The sequence below is a fragment of the Terrapene carolina genome, unplaced genomic scaffold (genome assembly GCF_002925995.2).
Source record: "Terrapene carolina triunguis isolate 2854851 unplaced genomic scaffold, T_m_triunguis-2.0 Scaffold192, whole genome shotgun sequence".
NCBI lineage: Eukaryota > Metazoa > Chordata > Testudines > Emydidae > Terrapene > Terrapene triunguis.
In genome coordinates, this window is record NW_020664543.1 from 13,591,897 (window position 1) to 13,610,615 (window position 18,719).

The 18,719-nt window shown below is 47.6% G+C and overlaps 1 protein-coding gene across 1 annotated transcript in view; it reads left to right on the forward strand.

Annotated features, from left to right (window-relative positions):
* The first annotated feature begins 329 nt into the window (after nucleotides 1-329).
* The window catches only part of RAB37 (RAB37, member RAS oncogene family), a 67,288-nt gene continuing 48,898 nt past the window's right edge, over nucleotides 330-18,719 (forward strand). The window contains exon 1 of the mRNA XM_024215214.2: nucleotides 330-431. Coding sequence (XP_024070982.1) covers nucleotides 330-431 — 102 coding nt within the window. The remainder of the gene's footprint in view (nucleotides 432-18,719) is intronic.

Sequence of the window (18,719 nt, forward strand, 5' to 3'; positions counted from 1 at the left end):
CCGCGGGCTGCGGGAGCTGTCCCGGGTGCTGAAAACCTGCCCGGCCTGTGCGGCTCTAGGGCTCCGCAAAGGCAGCCGGGCTCCTGCCTGCTCAGCACTTTACAGTCCCGGGGAGCTGCTTCGGGCGCCGAACCGGACGCGCTTGTCCCGCCCCGCCCCCCGCCTCCCGGGGTGCGCTCGCGGGAGCTGCGTCTGGCTTGCGCCGCGGCCCCCCGGGGCATGCTGCGGGCCAGGTAGCCGGCTCCCGCGGGGAAGCCGCCCGGCTCCGCCTGCTGCATCGGAGTCAGCCGGGAGCCGCGCACTGCACCGACGCACGGAAATTGCCGGGGATGCAGCCGGGCTGGGGCGCTCAGAGCGGGGCTGGCAGCGCCGCGGGGATGGACGCCAATGGAGCGCGCAGCCCTTACTACGATGAGGATCTTCTGCACAAGGTGGGGGACCCATTCGGGCGGCTTTTCCTGGGGGGAGGGGAATAAACCCTGGTTAAAAATAGAAACAGCCCCGGAAACAAGAGATCCCGCAAAAGGGGGACAGGATCCCGAGCTCCCGGAGGTAGCGGATGTAAAGGGCAGGTGGGAAGTCTATGGAACTGCACCGTAAGATCGGCTGGTAGCCGCCAGAGTCCGGGCACACGCCGGGGGGAGGGGGGAGCCTGCCAGCAGTTGTGGGGTTTATTCCCGGCTGCAAGCCTAATACTGTGTGTTTGCTGTTTCCTGGCGGGAATATAACAGCCGCGCAGTCATCCCCGGGGTGAATAGACACTGTTTGTGTCTTCGCTTCCCACTAAACACTGCTGGTTGACTTCTCCCCCGCCTCCTGCAAGCTGCGGTTTATTTATAGTATGCAAACAACTGTTCTGCAAGATTCTTTGGGCTTGCCAAGTAATTGGGAACTAATGATCTCTCCCCCTCCCCTCCCCTCCCCTCCCTGGCAGCAGACAATATATTAACAAAACGCCGTGCTCAGCAAGAGCAGCTGTTAACCCGTGTTTGTTTCCAGGCACTAATGTGTGTAATTAGGAAAGGAGACAGACACCCAGGTTCAACAGAATCCGCGCGTGTTTGCAAAACAGCCCCTCCGAGTGGTTCTGGGATTCTGCCAGCCCGAGCCAGGTTGGTGCAGCTAACATCGCGGTGCAAACTGTTCTCTGAAAGCGCCAACGCTGTTCTCCTGGCCAGAGCTAAGTTTTTAAAGCTTCCTTCAGTGTTGGACGCAAAGGGCTGGCAGAGAATGACGAGTATAAAGACAAATGGGGAAATGCGGGCTCCACTGAACTCAAAGCGAGTTTTGCCATTGACTGAATTGATTGCATGTTTGGTCTTGAGAAAAGACGACTGAGGAGGGACCTGAGAAAGGTCTTCAAATATTGTTGGGGCGGTTATGAAAAGGACTGTGATCAATTGTTCTCCGTGAGCACTGAAGGTAGGACAAGATGTAATGGGCTTAATCTGCAGCAAGGGAGATTTAGTTTAGATATTAGGCAAAACTTTCTAATTATAAGGGTAGTTAAGTACTGGACTAGGTACCAAGGGAGGTTGTAAAATCCCCATCCCGGGAGGTTTTTAAAAAACAGGTTAGACAAACACGTTAGGGGTGGTCTGGGTTGGGGTAGTAATAGGTGGACCACGGGCCAAATCTGGACCACAAGACACTTTAGAAAGGACCCCAAAATCTTTTTATTTACTTATCATTATTATTTTTTATGATTTTCTCTGGAGTCTGGACCTTGACTATACCTTGGCCAAGAAATTTGATATTGACAAAAATATCTGGTATGGGTGTATTTGGTCCTGCCTCAGGGCATGGGGGATAGACTACATATCCTCTTCAGGTCTCTTCCAGGTGTCTTTCTATGACTCAGTGAAGGCAGGATTTCACCCCAAGTCCCTGCTCCTGAGTGATTACAGTGGGCATTTTCTTAAAGAATCCCCAAAGTAAATTGAAATGAGTAGAGCAGGCTTGTCTGACCCCTCTTCAATGAAAGTGTCCATATCCCAAAATACACTTCTCCCTCCCTTCTCTTCTTCAAATCCCTGTCTCTGCTAGCAACCTTGGATCAGACCTTACAAATGCCCCTGAGCATCATCTTTCCCAGGAGCTTAGCATTATCAAAAGTGCTGCCACAATAAGCATTAAGTTCACCCCTGCTTGGAAGCCTCAGCAGATGGGCCAAGAACAGACTAGCTAGGGAGAGAGTATTTCCCTCTCAGTGTGGGGAAGAAGGCTGCTGCTGCTAGCTGTACTGATCTTGTTTGGTCACTAAAAATGACGTAGGTGCCACTCTCTGGTAGGCCTCCTACTTCACATCACTCCCTTTATCCTATCTGGGACAGCATTCCTAAGGCCTTGAAAGTTTAATGCCTGAGTCCTCTGTGCAGAAGCAAGGGGCCTTAGAAATTGCTGTGGGTTGGCAGCAGGCAGGGCTGAGAGCAGACTAGAGTCGGGCTGCTTAGTAGCTTCTCTGTTTGTAGGCAGACATGTGGCGTCATGGTTGGTTTAGATTCCCCTGCTCAAGGGAACAGTCCTATTAATTGCAATGGGATTACTCACAGCAGCCAGGGCTGTAGGATGGGGCCCGTGATTTTCATGAGAATGTTAATCTCCAGCAACTCCTTTTTTTCCTGATACTCAGAATACGCCGACACATAGAAAAACCCTTTGGGTCCTCGCTGTGTCTTCTTGTCTTCTTTCTGCAGCAATAATCTCCCGCTAACAAACCATGTCAGCAGAAACACTGTCTATGATCTGATTATGTGATTTCACAGCAGAGTAAATGCCCAGGCAAATGGGGGTGGAGGAGCCCCTGGAATATGCAATTGGCTCAGTTGTCTCACTTGACAATTTGATGTCTTATTTATTTTTCCATCAGCAACTAGCTTACTCCTGCCCAAGTTGCACACGTGCAGCAGAGGCTCCCTATGCCCTTGACACAGCGCTGTTTGTTTGTATTGCAGTACTGCCTGGAAGTCCCAAACAGGGATCAGAGCCCGGTTGTTTTAAGCCCTGTACAAACAAGTAGTTCAGATAGTCCCTGCTGCAAAGAACTTACTGTACCTCATCCTTAACCAAGACTGTAAGTGAATGAAACAAGCAGAAGAGGAAGGAGAAGGTAAAAAGTGGGCAGGCTAGCTTTGTGCACAATTGCCACTTGCTTTAGGCCAGGTCGCCGGTTAAAAGTCCTGCCAATGGTGTTATGCCAGTAAAAGCCCCTGTGTAAACACAGTTGCACCAGGATAAAAGTGCTCATACTTGTACAGCTTTCCCGACACAGAATAAGCTCTATTGGCATAAGCACCTAGCTGGTATAACTACGTTTATACTAGAGGAGTTGTGCTGCTTTAGCTATGTCATGTGTCACAGCTTAGCTGGTCTGTAAAGCCGGGCCCAGCAGCAGGTGAGCCCAATCCAGCCAATTAAAGGTGACCAGCAGCACCTGTGCCTTTAAAGGGCAGGAAAGGCAAGGTGAAGGGAGGGTGATCGAGACAGGCAGTGCCTGGGGAAGGGAAGCCACAGTGGAGCAGAGCACATTGTGGTGGTAGGTCTGTGGAGCATGGGGTCAGGCGCTCAGGGAAGCAGCCCTGGGGCTGCTGCTGCTCCAGGAAAGGAGCAGAGCTGACTGCAACTGGGAAGCTGCCAGGAGCAGGAATACCAGAGACCCCTGGGAGGGGTGGCCCAGAAGCTCAAGATGAAGTGAGTCAAATGACTGTTTTCTATTAGCTTACTTGCCTGTTTTAAGAAAATATATTCTCTTAAAGGGGACTTGGTGTAGCACTGTGTGCTTGGAAGGTAAGAGGGTGTCATGGGGGCTTCTATTTGCTGCTTTAACTGTCCTGGCATGGTTAAAGTGTTAAGACCTTTTATCAGTTGCAAGTGTTCTGTATGCAAGTGGGGTAAGTGAGTCATATGGAAGAATCTGCAGGAGAAAGGTTCAGTAATTATACTTGTCTATTAGTACAACTTCACACAAGTAAGGCTTCTGTAAAATATCATGTGTTGTCATGAATAAGCTGTTGTCCTGATATGTTCATCAGTTTTATCTGCCTATAAGAGTCACCATCCAGTGATCTGACTGGATGACCCAGTTCACATTTGGTGATGTGTCTTTAAGGTCCCGATCCTAACAAGTTCAGTGTGTAACTTCAGCATGAGTAGTCGCATAGAAGTCAATGGGGCAAGTTGAATGCTTAGTGCTGAAGCATGTGCTTGAGTGCTTTGCTCAGACTGGGGTTTACATGCTCTCTGGGTTTCTGAGACAGCTATGATAATAGAGCCTGGTGAATATTTAAGATGGTTACATGGGCTGAGTGCTTCCTTGCTTTATGCATTTGAAAGAACTCAGGCAGCAACATCTGACCGCATACAAGCTGTCCTGAATTAACCCCATGAAGATCCTCAAAGGAAGGAAGCTGTCCAGATATGTACATAAAATATTGAAAAATACCAAAGAAAACAAGCATTTTAAAGAACTTCTGATCACTTGAAGGAGTGAGAAGTTTTTTGTTTTGTTTTTTTTCCCCTGGTAAAAATCACAAAAGAGCAACTGAGCAGGATTTGGGGGGGTAAGAGGTGGGGGTTACAGGAATGCAGTGATCTTGCTGGCTGGACAATGTCCTCAGAGCTAATAATGATTTAAAATGAGCTCTGTGTGCACCTTCACAGTCAGGTTTTGATCTGTTTTTAGGGTGCCTAGTACAATGGGGTCCTGGTCTATGGGTGAGGCTCCCGAGTGCTATCATAACTCTACTACTAATCTAAGCATTGAAGATTTGCCTGATGGGAAACACTCATCCCATCCTCCTGACTCTTTCACTTCCTTGCATTAATCATGTATATCTCCTGCACCATTATGTATATTGAGATACAAATAATGGCTTCCATCATCATTAGTCTGCTATTTGATAGCTCCATCTCCATCATTAAATATATTTCTCCTTTTGGAGACATGCATCAAGGTAGCCTTGTCCACTGTTTAAAACTGTCCTAAAAATCCTGCGGTGAGCTCTCCACTCTTTCTGTGGGAGCCTGTCAGGCAGCAATATCGGGGGGGAAAGGACAAGGGCTCTGATAGGGGAGCTCCCATAATAGTAGACTAATAAGAGAGAATATCAATGAGTATATGTTAGAAGTATATGAAATAAGGAATGGTAGATCAGGAGTGTCTATTCTTCCTGCCTCATAACATAAGAACAAGGGACAATGTAATGAAATAAGCAGGTGGAAAATTTGAAACTAATAAAGGGATATTTCCCCCCCCCCACAATGTGTAATTAGACTGTGGAGCTCATTGCCCCTGGAAGTCGCAGAGGCTGAGAACTTAGCATGATCCAAAAAAGGTGCTGGATGTTTATATGGTTACCATAATTATAATGAAATATTTGGAGCCTTATGCTTCAGGGTTTAAGCTGATCTTTAACTTTTGGAGATCAGGATGAGACCTATATTGAGGGGGCAAACGATCTCCTATCTCTGCCTACTGTGGGGTTCTTAAACCTTCAACTGAAGCAGCTGGTGCAGGCCAGTGTCCAAGACAAGATGGACCTCGGTTTTGATGTAGTAAAGCAAGACCTACATTCCTACACAGGCAAAGAGAACACAATGTAAGTGCTGGCTTCTGCATTTGCCACCACTTTGTGCAGTTCCGGCTCTTCTAGCACTTGGCTGGCTTTTAAAAATCAAATTGCTTTTATATGCTGTCTAGACAGTCTTGCAAAGCTTTCATTCTCTGGCCACATTAGCCCACCACAGGTCTTGATGGGATTTGCTTATTAAGGTTTGTCAACCACATGCCCACCGGGTTACAGGAGATCTTATTGTTTGCTCTCACTCATCACCCCTCCCCACCCCATCCCATTGTCTTTCACCAGCAGCTCACTGAATGAGTTACTGCTGTTACAGGTTTCAGAGTGGTAGCCGTGTTAGTCTGTATCAGCAAAAAAAAACAGGAGTACTTGTGGCACCTTAGAGACTAACAAATTTATTTGGGCATAAGCTTTCGTGGGCTAAAACCCACTTCATCGGATGCATGCAGTGGAAATTAGCATGGGGAAATAGTTCCCCCCTACTGTTACTCACACCTTCTTGTCAACTGTTTGAAATGGGCCATCCTGATTATCACTACAAAAGTTTTTTTTATTTTTATTTTCCCTCCTGCTGATAATAGCCCACCTTAATTGATTAGCCTCGTTAGAGTTGGTATGGCAACACCCATTTTTTTTCATGTTCTTTGTGTATATACATCTTCCTACTGTATTTTCCACTCCATGCATCCGATGAAGTGGGTTTTAGCCCACGAAAGCTTATGCCCAAATAAATTTGTTAGTCTCTAAGGTGCCACAAGTACTCCTTGTTCTTTTTACTGCTGTTACAGTAAACTGTATATATTCGAACCGGCAGAGGTCCCAGGGCTGGTTCTTGTGGGACTCTCTCCTCCCCCAACACTTTGATGGGGCTTTCGGACAAGTCTGCTTCTGTTTTCAGCAAGTTGTGTGCCACCCGCCCTTTATCCCAGCTTGGTTCATGTAGGCTCTCTAAGAAGGGAAGTTGTCAGTGTATTACAATTAATCCACAACACACAATCCATGGCTTTGTTGCCTAAGCACTGGGTTTTAAATAGTGACTCTCTGGAAACCACAAGTTCAAACCCTGGCAGGGTTGACTTAGCTCTTCCTCTTTATGTGGCAGATGAATTGAATTCCATGCTTTCTGTGTGGTGGTGCCTGCTACTTTCACGTTAGTCCTGGAAGGACCAAGATCTTAAGTGCTCTGCCTTGCCTGTTCATGCTGTCATTAACAGCTGTGTGTGTGTGTGAGAGAGAGAGAGATGTTATCGCCGGTGGGATGGGGAATAGTGATTGGGTAGTGCTTGGCAGCCAGTCTGCACAGGTGTCCACTGCCTTGCTCCTTTGTGGAATATTGAAGATTCAAGCCTTACAAGTTTCATGGCACTCTTCAGAGAAGAAGGGGTTTTAACCCAGTGTCCTCGATCAAACTGTCCTTATCCCACCCCAGTGACCTGCAGGGTGCTATGGGCCTGCCGGCGGCCACCCTCCACCTGGGAATGGCTGCATTTCAATGGGGCTCTGTGTATGTTTGTAAAGTACCTTGTGATCCTGTAAGATAAAGTGGAATGTGGGCCCCATCCAGCTGCAGATCAAGTCAGGGGACAGGCTGCCATTGGCTTCAATGGAGTGTGGGTCAGGCTCTATACATAGAGAAACCTGCCTTCTTTACCCCTGTTACTCCAGTGAAACCCCATTGGTGTCACTCAGCTGAAATCAGTGTAAAGCTGGAGTAATGAGTATAATGAAGCAGACCCACTTTTATTTAATGGGGGTAAAGTCTATCAAATTCCTACCCCGCTTTACCTACTTTACTTTTTAAAGTTCAGGCAGCTGGCTTGCCTGGATCTCCCCATCTTCAGCCATGCTGACTTAGTCCAGAGCAAATGCAAAGCAACAGTTTAGCTTGAGACTCTCTAGTTAAAATGTAAACCACTCAGCTATTTCTATTCCATTGCTTTTATCTCTCTGTGCTTTGTCTTTCTCATTCACTTAACACCAGCTTGTGTTTTTCTTAAAAACTAGTGCAGGTGATGATTTTTCAACTTCCAGAGTTTAGTACGCTTGGTCCTGTTCTAAGAGACTTTGTCATCTGTTGCTAATTATCTTAGCATGGACTAAGACCTAGACATGAGCAATTCCCTTTAGAGAGTGTTCTAAAATTAAATCAAGAAGGTAGTCGATCTCCACTACTGCTTCAGTTTCCACTGTTCTGAGTTTTACCAATTTGCCAATAATACCAGGCAAGCTGTGAGTTAAAGAATACAACTGCTGGATTTGGTCATGGTGTTCCAGGTATCTCTCTCTCTCTCTCTCTCCCCCCTTGCCTTTTGTTCTGTTAGAATTCTCTCCCCTGAGACTGCAACAAAGATTCTCTTAGCTGTCTTCTCTTCTAGCTCAATGCAAATGGATTCACTCTATTGATTTAAAATGGTAATTTTAATCTGATGGGTTTTTTTACTTGTCATTTTTCTGTTTGGAAATGTAAATCCTATGCTCTGGCACAGTCCTATCCCCTCTTCCTTTGCCTGACTTCCAAATGGTTTTTCAACTTGGTAAGGAAATTCTAGGTCTGTTTTCTTCTAGTTATTAATTCTCACATGATCCAGTTAGGGGGGAAAATTAGGATTTGAAAGTCTTTCTTCTAAAAACTTGATTTTCAACTTTTGGAAACGTCACTTTCTTCTCCAGCCCTGAGTTTGGGACTCCATCCGATTACCTGACCGTATTGAATGTGAGCACTGTGAAAGGGAGGACAATATATCCAGACGGGAAAAATTCAGCTCTTCATTCTCACTACAGAGGTCTGATGCTCACTTACAGCGGAGCACCGTAACTGGGCCTGTGTGTGTGTGTGTGTATATGCTCATATATTACTGGGTATATAAGGTTACCCCATTTTGACCAGAGCAGCTAGTCAAGGCTTGGGGCCCTGGGGCTGTAGGAGTAGAAATTGATGATAGTCTGGTGTCTTTCTTTGACGCAGTTCTGTTGATATACAAGGAATGTACAAAGTCCTGTTTCTCTGAAAGCAGGAGGAACCAGATGCAAAAGGAGTAGGATCTTCTCTTACAGGCCCAAGCTTCTTTTCAGCCAGTGCCCCCAACCCAGAACCTCTCTCTAGGTTTCTCTCAGGGTCATACCATGCTTACAGTCTTCTGCTTGGATCTCTTCAGGCACATGTGTGCGCTCCTTTCTCATTCTGTGTTCTACACACACTCTCTCTCATCCCAAACAGTTCTCAGCAAAAAACCCTCCTCCCACGCCATCTGAGCCTATGGGATGGGTTCACATAATCCTCTTGTTTTAGGTAGGGGGGGCTATGATTAACTTATCCTTGCCCTTAAAGAATGATGGGTATGAAACAACCAAGCTTTGAACTCAACCTGTACAAAGGTTTCACACTGTTCATAAGAATAGTTTTGCGTCCAGGGGCTGCTAACAGGGAGTTTCGCAAGGGAGTTCTCCAGGTGAAGGAGGAGCAATACAGCACCCTTTTGGGGTAAGTGACTGTCTGCAGTGTGTGTTTGTTTGTGTTTGGGGGTTACTTGCTGTGTGCTGAGCTTGTGTTTGGCAGTCTGTTTGTTTGTTTGGTTGTTTGAAGGACCGTGTGCTGTGGCTGACAGTTGGAAGCTGTGAGCTTCAAAGGAAGGTTTGAAACCAGGAAGCCTCTGGTAATTGGCTGAGCCTTACTCAGTGGGCGGGGCATTCATACAGGCCAGGGCTTTATAAAGCAGCGCACAAGCGACCAGGGAGCGTCTGTGAACAGGGGCTGCTAACAGGGAGTTTCGCAAGGGAGTTTGGAAGGGGAGTGGGAAGGGGCGAGGGTCCCTTGCCGGTTCTATCTGTTTTCCCTTTATTCCCCTTAAAACTTTAAACTTCTTGCTTAAACAACCCTTTCAGCAGACAGGGGGCTGCAGACGGGAGTTTGACAGAGGGAGGCTTACGATGGTTAGGAAGACCCGCAACACCTGTGCCAGCACTGCTTCTGTCTCCTCCACCTGCGCCTGTAGCCAGACAGAGCGCCTGAGCATGGATGCTTCTACCCAGATCCTGGTGTGGTTTTGCAGAGACTGTAACTTGCAATTTCCACTTACTGATATCCAGGCTGAGGGGACCATCCAATGTGAAAGGTGCCTGCTGGTGGAATCTCTCAGGCAGCAGGTGGGAGAGCTACAGGAGGAGGTGGCTAGGTTGAGAAGCATCCGAATCCACGAGCAATTCCTGGACAGTGTCCATGTGGAGACAGCTGAGGTAGCTGTCCCAGGACACAGGACTGCTGATACACCACTGGTGGAGGAGGAGATGGCTCAGGGTGGATACTGGCAGCTGGTTACTTCTGGCAGCAGGCAGTGCTCCACCCCTGCTCCGAACCCTCCCGCTGTGGTAATAGGTAACCGTTATGCTCTTCTTGATACAGGAAAGAAGGCATCACCCCCTACAGTAAAGGAGGAGAAGCCTCGTACCCCTAAGGCTGGGAGGTCTGCTGCCACCACTGCGAATAGGAAACGTAGGGTAGTGGTGGTCGGAGACTCTCTGCTGAGGGGGACGGAGGCGCCCATCTGTCGCCCTGACATTTCATCTCGGGAGGTATGCTGCCTGCCGGGAGCCCGTATCCGAGACGTTACGGAGGCATTGTCGAGGATTATCCAGCCCTCTGACTACTACCCCATGCTACTCATCCATGTGGGCACAAATGATACTGCGCGGTGTGACACTGAGCGGATCAAGAGTGACTACAGGGCTCTGGGAGTACGGGTGAAGGAGTTTGGAGCGCAGGTGGTATTCTCTTCGATTCTTCCTGTCAAAGGTAGGGGCCCGGGCAGAGACAGATGCATCATGGAGGTGAATGCCTGGCTGCGAAGATGGTGTCGCCAGGAGGGCTTTGGCTTCCTAGACCACGGGATGCTATTTGAGGAAGGACTGCTAGGCAGAGATGGTGTTCACCTTTCGAGGAGGGGAAAGACCCTATTTGGACACAGACTGGCTAACCTAGTGAGGAGGGCTTTAAACTAGGTTCGACGGGGACAGGTGAGCAAAGCCCGCAGGTAAGTGGGGAACATGGAGACCTGGGAGATGGGTCGGAGATGAGAGGGAGTGTGGGCTATATTGGCAGAGAGAAAGGAGGGTCAGAACAAAACCGGGAGGAAAGATCAAACCAGTATCTTAGATGCCTATATACAAATGCGAGAAGTATGGGTAATAAGCAGGAAGAACTGGAAGTGCTAATAAATAAATACAACTATGACATTGTTGGCATCACTGAAACTTGGTGGGATAATACACATGATTGGAATGTTGGTGTGGATGGATACAGCTTGCTCAGGAAGGATAGACAGGGGAAAAAGGGAGGAGGTGTTGCCTTATATATTAAAAATGTACACACTTGGACTGAGGTAGAGATGGACATAGGAGACAGAAGTGTTGAGAGTCTCTGGGTTAGGCTAAAAGGGGTAAATAACAAGGGTGATGTCATGCTAGGAGTCTACTACAGGCCACCTAACCAGGTGGAAGAGGTGGATGAGGCTTTTTTTAAACAACTAACAAAATCATCCAAAGCCCAAGATTTGGTGGTGATGGGGGACTTCAACTATCCGGATATATGTTGGGAAAATAACACAGCGGGGCACAGACTATCCAACAAATTCTTGGACTGCATTGCAGACAACTTTTTATTTCAGAAGGTTGAAAAAGCTACTAGGGGTGAAGCTGTTCTAGACTTGATTTTAACAAATAGGGAGGAACTCGTTGAGAATTTGAAAGTAGAAGGCAGCTTGGGTGAAAGTGATCATGAAATCATAGAGTTTGCAATTCTAAGGAAGGGTAGAAGGGAGAACAGCAAAATAGAGACAATGGATTTCAGGAAGGCGGATTTTGGTAAGCTCAGAGAGCTGATAGGTAAGGTCCCATGGGAATCAAGACTGAGGGGAAAAACAACTGAGGAGAGCTGGCAGTTTTTCAAAGGGACACTGTTAAGGGCCCAAAAGCAAGCTATTCCGCTGGTTAGGAAAGATAGAAAATGTGGCAAAAGACCACCTTGGCTTAACCACGAGATCTTGCATGATCTAAAAAATAAAAAGGAGTCATATAAAAAATGGAAACTAGGACAGATATCAAAGGATGAATATAGGCAAACAACACAGGAATGCAGGGGCAAGATTAGAAAGGCAAAGGCACAAAATGAGCTCAAACTAGCTAAGGGAATAAAGGGGAACAAGAAGACTTTTTATCACTACATTAGAAGCAAGAGGAAGACCAAAGACAGAGTAGGCCCACTGCTTAGTGAAGAGGGAGAAACAGTAACAGGAAACTTGGAAATGGCAGAGATGCTTAATGACTTCTTTGTTTCGGTCTTCACCGAGAAGTCTGAAGGAATGCCTATCCTAGTGAATGCTAATGGGAAGGGGGTAGGTTTAGCAGATAAAATAAAAAAAGAACAAGTTAAAAATCACTTAGAAAAGTTAGATGCCTGCAAGTCACCAGGGCCTGATGAAATGCATCCTAGAATACTCAAGGAGCTAATAGAGGAGGTATCTGAGCCTCTAGCTATTATCTTTGGAAAATCATGGGAGACGGGAGAGATTCCAGAAGACTGGAAAAGGGCAAATATAGTGCCCATCTATAAAAAGGGAAATAAAAACAACCCAGGAAACTACAGACCAGTTAGTTTAACTTCTGTGCCAGGGAAGATAATGGAGCAAGTAATTAAGGAAATCATCTGCAAACACTTGGAAGGTGGTAAGGTGATAGGGAACAGCCAGCATGGATTTGTAAAGAACAAATCGTGTCAAACCAATCTGATAGCTTTCTTCGATAGGATAACGAGTCTTGTGGATAAGGGAGAAGCTGTGGATGTGGTATACCTAGACTTTAGTAAGGCATTTGATACGGTCTCGCATGATATTCTTATCGACAAACTAGGCAAATACAATTTAGATGGGGCTACTATAAGGTGGGTGCATAACTGGCTGGATAACCGTACTCAGAGAGTTGTTATTAATGGTTCCCAATCCTGCTGGAAAGGCATAACGAGTGGGGTTCCGCAGGGGTCTGTTTTGGGACCGGCTCTGTTCAATATCTTCATTAACGACTTAGATATTGGTATAGAAAGTACGATTATTAAGTTTGCGGATGATACCAAACTGGGAGGGATTGCAACTGCTTTGGAGGACAGGGTCATAATTCAAAATGATCTGGACAAATTGGAGAAATGGTCTGAGTTAAACAGGATGAAGTTTAACAAAGACAAATGCAAAGTGCTCCACTTAGGAAGAAAAAATCAGTTTCACACATACAGAATGGGAAGAGACTGTCTATGAAGGAGTACGGCAGAAAGGGATCTAGGGGTTATAGTGGACCACAAGCTAAATATGAGTCAACAGTGTGATGCTGTTGCAAAAAAAGCAAACGTGATTCTGGGATGTATTAACAGGTGTGTTGTGAGCAAGACACGAGAAGTCATTCTTCCGCTCTACTCTGCTCTGGTTAGGCCTCAGCTGGAGTATTGTGTCCAGTTCTGGGCACCGCATTTCAAGAAAGATGTGGAGAAATTGGAAAGGGTCCAGAGAAGAGCAACAAGAATGATTAAAGGTCTTGAGAACATGACCTATGAAGCAAGGCTGAAAGAATTGGGTTTGTTTAGTTTGGAAAAGAGAAGACTGAGAGGGGACATGATAGCAGTTTTCAGGTATCTAAAAGGGTGTCATAAGGAGGAGGGAGAAAACTTGTTCACCTTAGCCTCTGAGGATAGAACAAGAAGCAATGGGCTTAAACTGCAGCAAGGGAGGTCTAGGTTGGACATTAGGAAAAAGTTCCTAACTGTCAGGGTGGTTAAACACTGGAATAAATTGCCTAGGGAGGTTGTGAAATCTCCATCTCTGGAGATATTTAAGAGTAGGTTAGATAAATGTCTATCAGGGATGGTCTAGACAGTATTTGGTCCTGCCATGCGGGCAGGGGACTGGACTCGATGACCTCTCGAGGTCCCTTCCAGTCCTAGAATCTATGAATCTATGAATCTATGAATAACACAGAAAGATGAAGTCAGAGTGCTATCAAACACCCAGTAAACCGAGTCCTTTGTAACTATTGTGTAGTATTATGTTTTGCAGAATTTTTGCTATAAATTACTTTTATTTATATAAATGTATTCCCTGCTGAAAATAACAGGTTTGTGGCACAGTGCTAGCTATCACGAAACTTTGCAGGCCAGCAAGGGAGTGAATAGGGTGCTGTTGCCTCTTTGTTCTTTGGAACGTTATTATTCAAAGTAATGAAGCAATTCACAAGTTGTCAATGTTTTTATAAATGTGCCATAAATTATTGAAGTGTGATTAAGATCGCCTGCCTTTTATGAAAATGTCTCTAAATCCTGTGCCTACGAGGCCTTAATGTTCACTCGACTAGCTTTCCTCTCTACATAATTCATGTAATCTTCCATATTAACTGTTCTCCTGGAGAACAGTGTTACAAGGCTGGGAGCAGGGGGACATTATTATTTATGGGACTCAGGTATGAATGTACTTTCCATTTGTCAGAGGTACACCATTACTGAGTGCATTAATTCAGGGAGCTATCAGCTTTATTGAACATGTCCACTCCAAGCCAGATTCTGATCTCCATGTGGATGTGTCCCGGGACCCCGTGTGACACCAGAGATGGAGTCTTGAGGGGTAGCCTCTTCAGTTACTCCAAAGTCCTCACCAGGACTATGAGGCCAGATCCTCAGCTGGTGTAAATTTGGCATCGTGCCTTTGGACTCAGTGGAGCTATAGCCATCCCCAGCAGCTGAGCATCTGCCCCCGTTTGGAGTGGCACAAGCCAAGGTGTTATACTATGTTACAACATATGACTCCGCCTCCATCCCTGTCCAATCCTTCCCAGTCCCAACGGTGGTATTTGATGGACAAGTGATGTTGGGGAAAAAACATTAAATTTATTTAGAAACAGTAAAAAGTTTTGTGAATGTAGGTTGAGCTGGGGGCTGCTGCTCATGAATGATTGTGGCTGCAGGAAAATGATCTATTGCATCAGGGATATTCACATGGGGTGGGGGGGAATCTTCCGGAAGATGCCCCACTTAACCCTTTTGAGGGCTGAAGTGGGTTTAGGACTTGGTTCTGCAAAGTGCTGAGCACTGTGGCCAGCGGAGGGCTTGCCCTCCTCCTTAAGCACATCTGGCCTGAAGGTGCACCACTGAATCCATGGGAGTAAGTGCAAGGAATGCAGGATCGAGCCCATAGGTAGACTGACTTCACTGGATCTCGAAATGGAGCTGAAGTGGTGCACACACCGGTGCTGTGCAGAGGGGCGAATTTCACCAGGAGAGAGAAATCTCCTAGATGGATTCAGTGGGAGGTTTGCCTGAGCCAGGGCTGCAGGATGTGGCCCTACTGTGCAGAGAAATTTTTACACTGATGCAACAGAGCTAGCTTGAGTCTGCATTTAAGTTGCCAAAGCGCGCGCCCCCCCCCCCACAAACACACACACTCCCGTACTTGTAGACGGGGAGAGAGATTCCCTCAGTGCTCAGCACCATAGACACCAGGAACAGAAACATCCTAATGCGCAGGGAGATTGCCTTGAGAGAAATAACTTTTGTGGATTTGCTGGTTCTTGTTTAAGTGACTTTGCGGGCTGAGTTTGCAGGATCTCACTTGGCTCCAGACTCCAGTAAAGTAGAAATGAATGACTAAAAATGCAAGTAGTAAGGAGCAAGAGATGAGATTGCCGGGGGAACTAGTGAAGCTGCTGTAATGTAAGATAGGAATCCTGAATTCTAAGCCCAGCTCTGACATTGACTCCCCCGCTGCCTTGAGCAAATCACTTAACCTCTCTGCCTTAGGGAGACCCCAACTTACTTGCCTGCCTCACCCATGTGCTGTGAGGGTTAATTAATGTTTGTCAAGGGCTAGGAAGAGGGAAAACAAAGGGCTGTAGGACTATTCTGTCCTGGGTCCTTGCAAATATAGAACCCTCCACAGGATGAAGGAACTGTGAATACACTGAATTAATGCATTGTGAAGATGGCATGTTGGACTGAGAAGGTTAGTCCAATTAATTTATAACCACTTTATGCCTACGGCATTGCGTGCATGCGTCAGCCTTCTCAATGCTGGGGGAGAGAGACGGTATATTTACATCATCTAGGGCCCCATCCAAAGCTTATTGACATCCATGGGAAGACTCCCGTGGACTTTGGATTTCGGCTCAGGAGCCTGATCTGACCCAGGCAAAACTCCCATTGGCTGCATTGAGAATCCTGCCAGAGGGCAGACTGCAGCAGCAGGATATTAGAATGTAACTGACTGCAGCTGAGATGTCTGTGACTCGTCTTTTCCAACTACAGTACTCTCTCTAATGGGGAGCGATTTTGTCTTTAGCTTTACAAGTAATTTCTCCTCTTAAAGACCTAAAGCAGAGCTCTGTCTGGGAGATGCTAATGGTTTCTCCGATTCCTTTTTCTCCAAGAGCTGTTGCCGAGTAGAATTCATTACTTGAAACTCTCTTCTTTCTTGTTCAGGAGCAACTTTTTGTGTCTTCCCTGGATGCTTTGACCAATGCACCATTGGGGTCTGTTGTACATTTGAACGTTGGTGTGAGAACTTGTCTCTTTCCCTGTAAGAATCAGATCTCAGGACCAAGTCCCCTTTTGCATATCTGAATCTGAACTTCGCCCTGATGTTTGGTACTGAGTTGGCCCCGTCTCTGGAGAGACCCCCCTTGACATAAAAGCTTGTATGTTGAAATAGCATCTGGGAGGCTTTCAGTGTCTTTTATGTTTTGTGCTGATTCATCTAGCCACCCTTCTGCAGCGTTGAAAACCCTGTTCATTCTCCTACAGGGTAGAGACCGTTATACCTGGAGGTGGCAGCAGGTTATTGGGTCTCATTTATGTCTGACTCTGCCACACAATTTACAAGTCCTTGAACCTTGCTTTGCCTCAACCTGCTCCTCCGTATCCTGGGAAAGGTACTAATCTCGGAGGGGAGTGACAGCCTTCGTTAACGTCTGTGACGTGCTTAGGCCTGTTGGCTGTAGGATGCTGTGGATGCACAAAGGACTCTGGGCAATGAAAATGCAGTTATTAGGCAATCTATTTCCCCAAATAAAAGGGACTGGCTTGCTGAGCCAAGTGGGAAGGACACAAAAGGAAGCATGTCTATGGAGTCAGTGAGGTGCAAATTACTCCCCCCCCCCCCCACCCGCCACCGGGGGGGCCCAAACATTTATCTTTTCCCCCCCCCCCCCCCCATTAATACGGGGATGACAATATTGGAGTGATGCTTCCCTCCTGGGGCCTGCCTGTCTGGGAAACCTGCAGGTGCAGTTAGAATATGGTCTGCACTTGCTTCCCATGATGCTCTCCATCTAGCGAGCCACACGTCTCTGCCCCTCGAAGGGAAACTCCACCCCTCTGGGTGCAGTGAGTCGGTAGCCCAGGGAGGTGGTGGCAGCTGCTGCTTGCTGGGGGGGGGGTGGAGGCTTAGTTTTGTGACTAGAAAACAGGGTAAAGTAAAAAGAAACAGACATGAGAGCTGCTGACGGCAACTCTCAACTAGCCCCCAATGCCCTGCTCCTGCAGGAAAGTAACTCTACATGGGTGTGGTGTCCAACCATCGGTGAGTTCATTGGGGTTTCTCAGGTGCCTGCCTGGGAGGGAGAAAATAGCTGGAGCTAACAAGGTACATACCTCTAGCTCCCTGATCCCTGTGTGTGAAATGCAGCCCTGTGCAGACAGCCTGCCTGTAAGGCCTAGCACCACCTACATTCCACTTCAGCTGTATTTCCAGGGCTTCAGCTAGACACAACTGGTGCCTAAGACTACGTGAGCTCTCCGCACAGGGGTAAATTTCACTCTTTCCCCCCCCCCCCCCCCCGTTATGTTGTATCCCTTTCCTCTCCTTAGACTAGGAGATGTGTGGTGCAGTGACCAGGGGTTGTCCTATGTGTTTATACAGCCCTGCACAGTGGGGACCCAATCTTGTTTGGGGCCCTCTGAGTGCTACTGTCCTATTAATAAGGAAGGTCCCAGCCCCATCTCATGCAGCTCTGACACATTCATTCAGTTACCCCAGGTAGAGAAGAGCCGGTCCCAGAGCAGCAGCAGACTTTCACTTAGCCAACCCGGTTGCATCAGATGCTTCTGGTACAAAGGCTGCCGTGCTTCTTGCATAATTGCAAATACACATTGTCACAGTTTCAGGGTAACTGTATTTTTCCCCCCCTCTGTGGTCCCTAGAAGACACCCATGAAAGATTTCCAGCTCCCAGCCATCCCCTCTCCTGGGTGGAGACCTGCATCTCGCTCCCTTCTGACCAGGGTTTCTAAGGCTGCACAGCTCCCTGATCTACATTGTAATAGACTGGCCTGCTGGGGCTGCCTCAAAGGCAAATGCCTGTGGTTTGCTTTCTCCAAGAGCCATGACCAGTGTATTGACAATTACACGTCCCCACATCGCTCCTGCTAAGCAAGCACCTTCATTCTTAAGATAAAAGCATTACAGAGAAAGGATCTAAAACAACAAAAGATGCGTGATGTTAAACTGACCAGCAGTCACGCCCCCTCCAACCCTAACACTGGGCTCTAGAAAATGCCAGTCCTTCCAAACCCTGCAACTGGGCTTTTTCCCTGTGGTTACAAGTTCGTATCAGTCTTTTTAGATCATGAAGCGGAAGGAAGGAAGGAAGGCCCTGAGTCAGTTTAAAAGTGGATTAACTATCCCCAAAGTCCTTTCTTATGGTTGGTCTCTGAAGAATCCAATCTGAACCAGAATACCATTCCCCAGCCCAGGGTACTTCTCGGCAGGGCCGGCTCTGGCTTTTTTGCTGCCCCGGGCAAAACAGCCTCCCCCCCCCCCCCCCGGTGGGGAGCACAGCAGGGGAGGGCACCGAGCCCGGCCGCAGCCCCGCTCTCCCCGGCCGGCCGGAGCGCTGGGGGGAGGGCGGCCCTGCTCTCCCTGGCCGGCTGGAGCGCCGGGGGGAGGGCGGCGAGCCCGCCCGCAGCCCTGCTCTCCCCGGGTGAGCGCCGCCCCCCTTCAGGTGCCGCCCCAAGCACATGCTTGGAGGGCTGGTGCCTGGAGCCGGCCCTGCTTCTCGGGAAGTGTTTTTTATACCCTGCCTGATCTGCCTTACTCCTCCCCTGCTGCCTTCACTTTGTGGA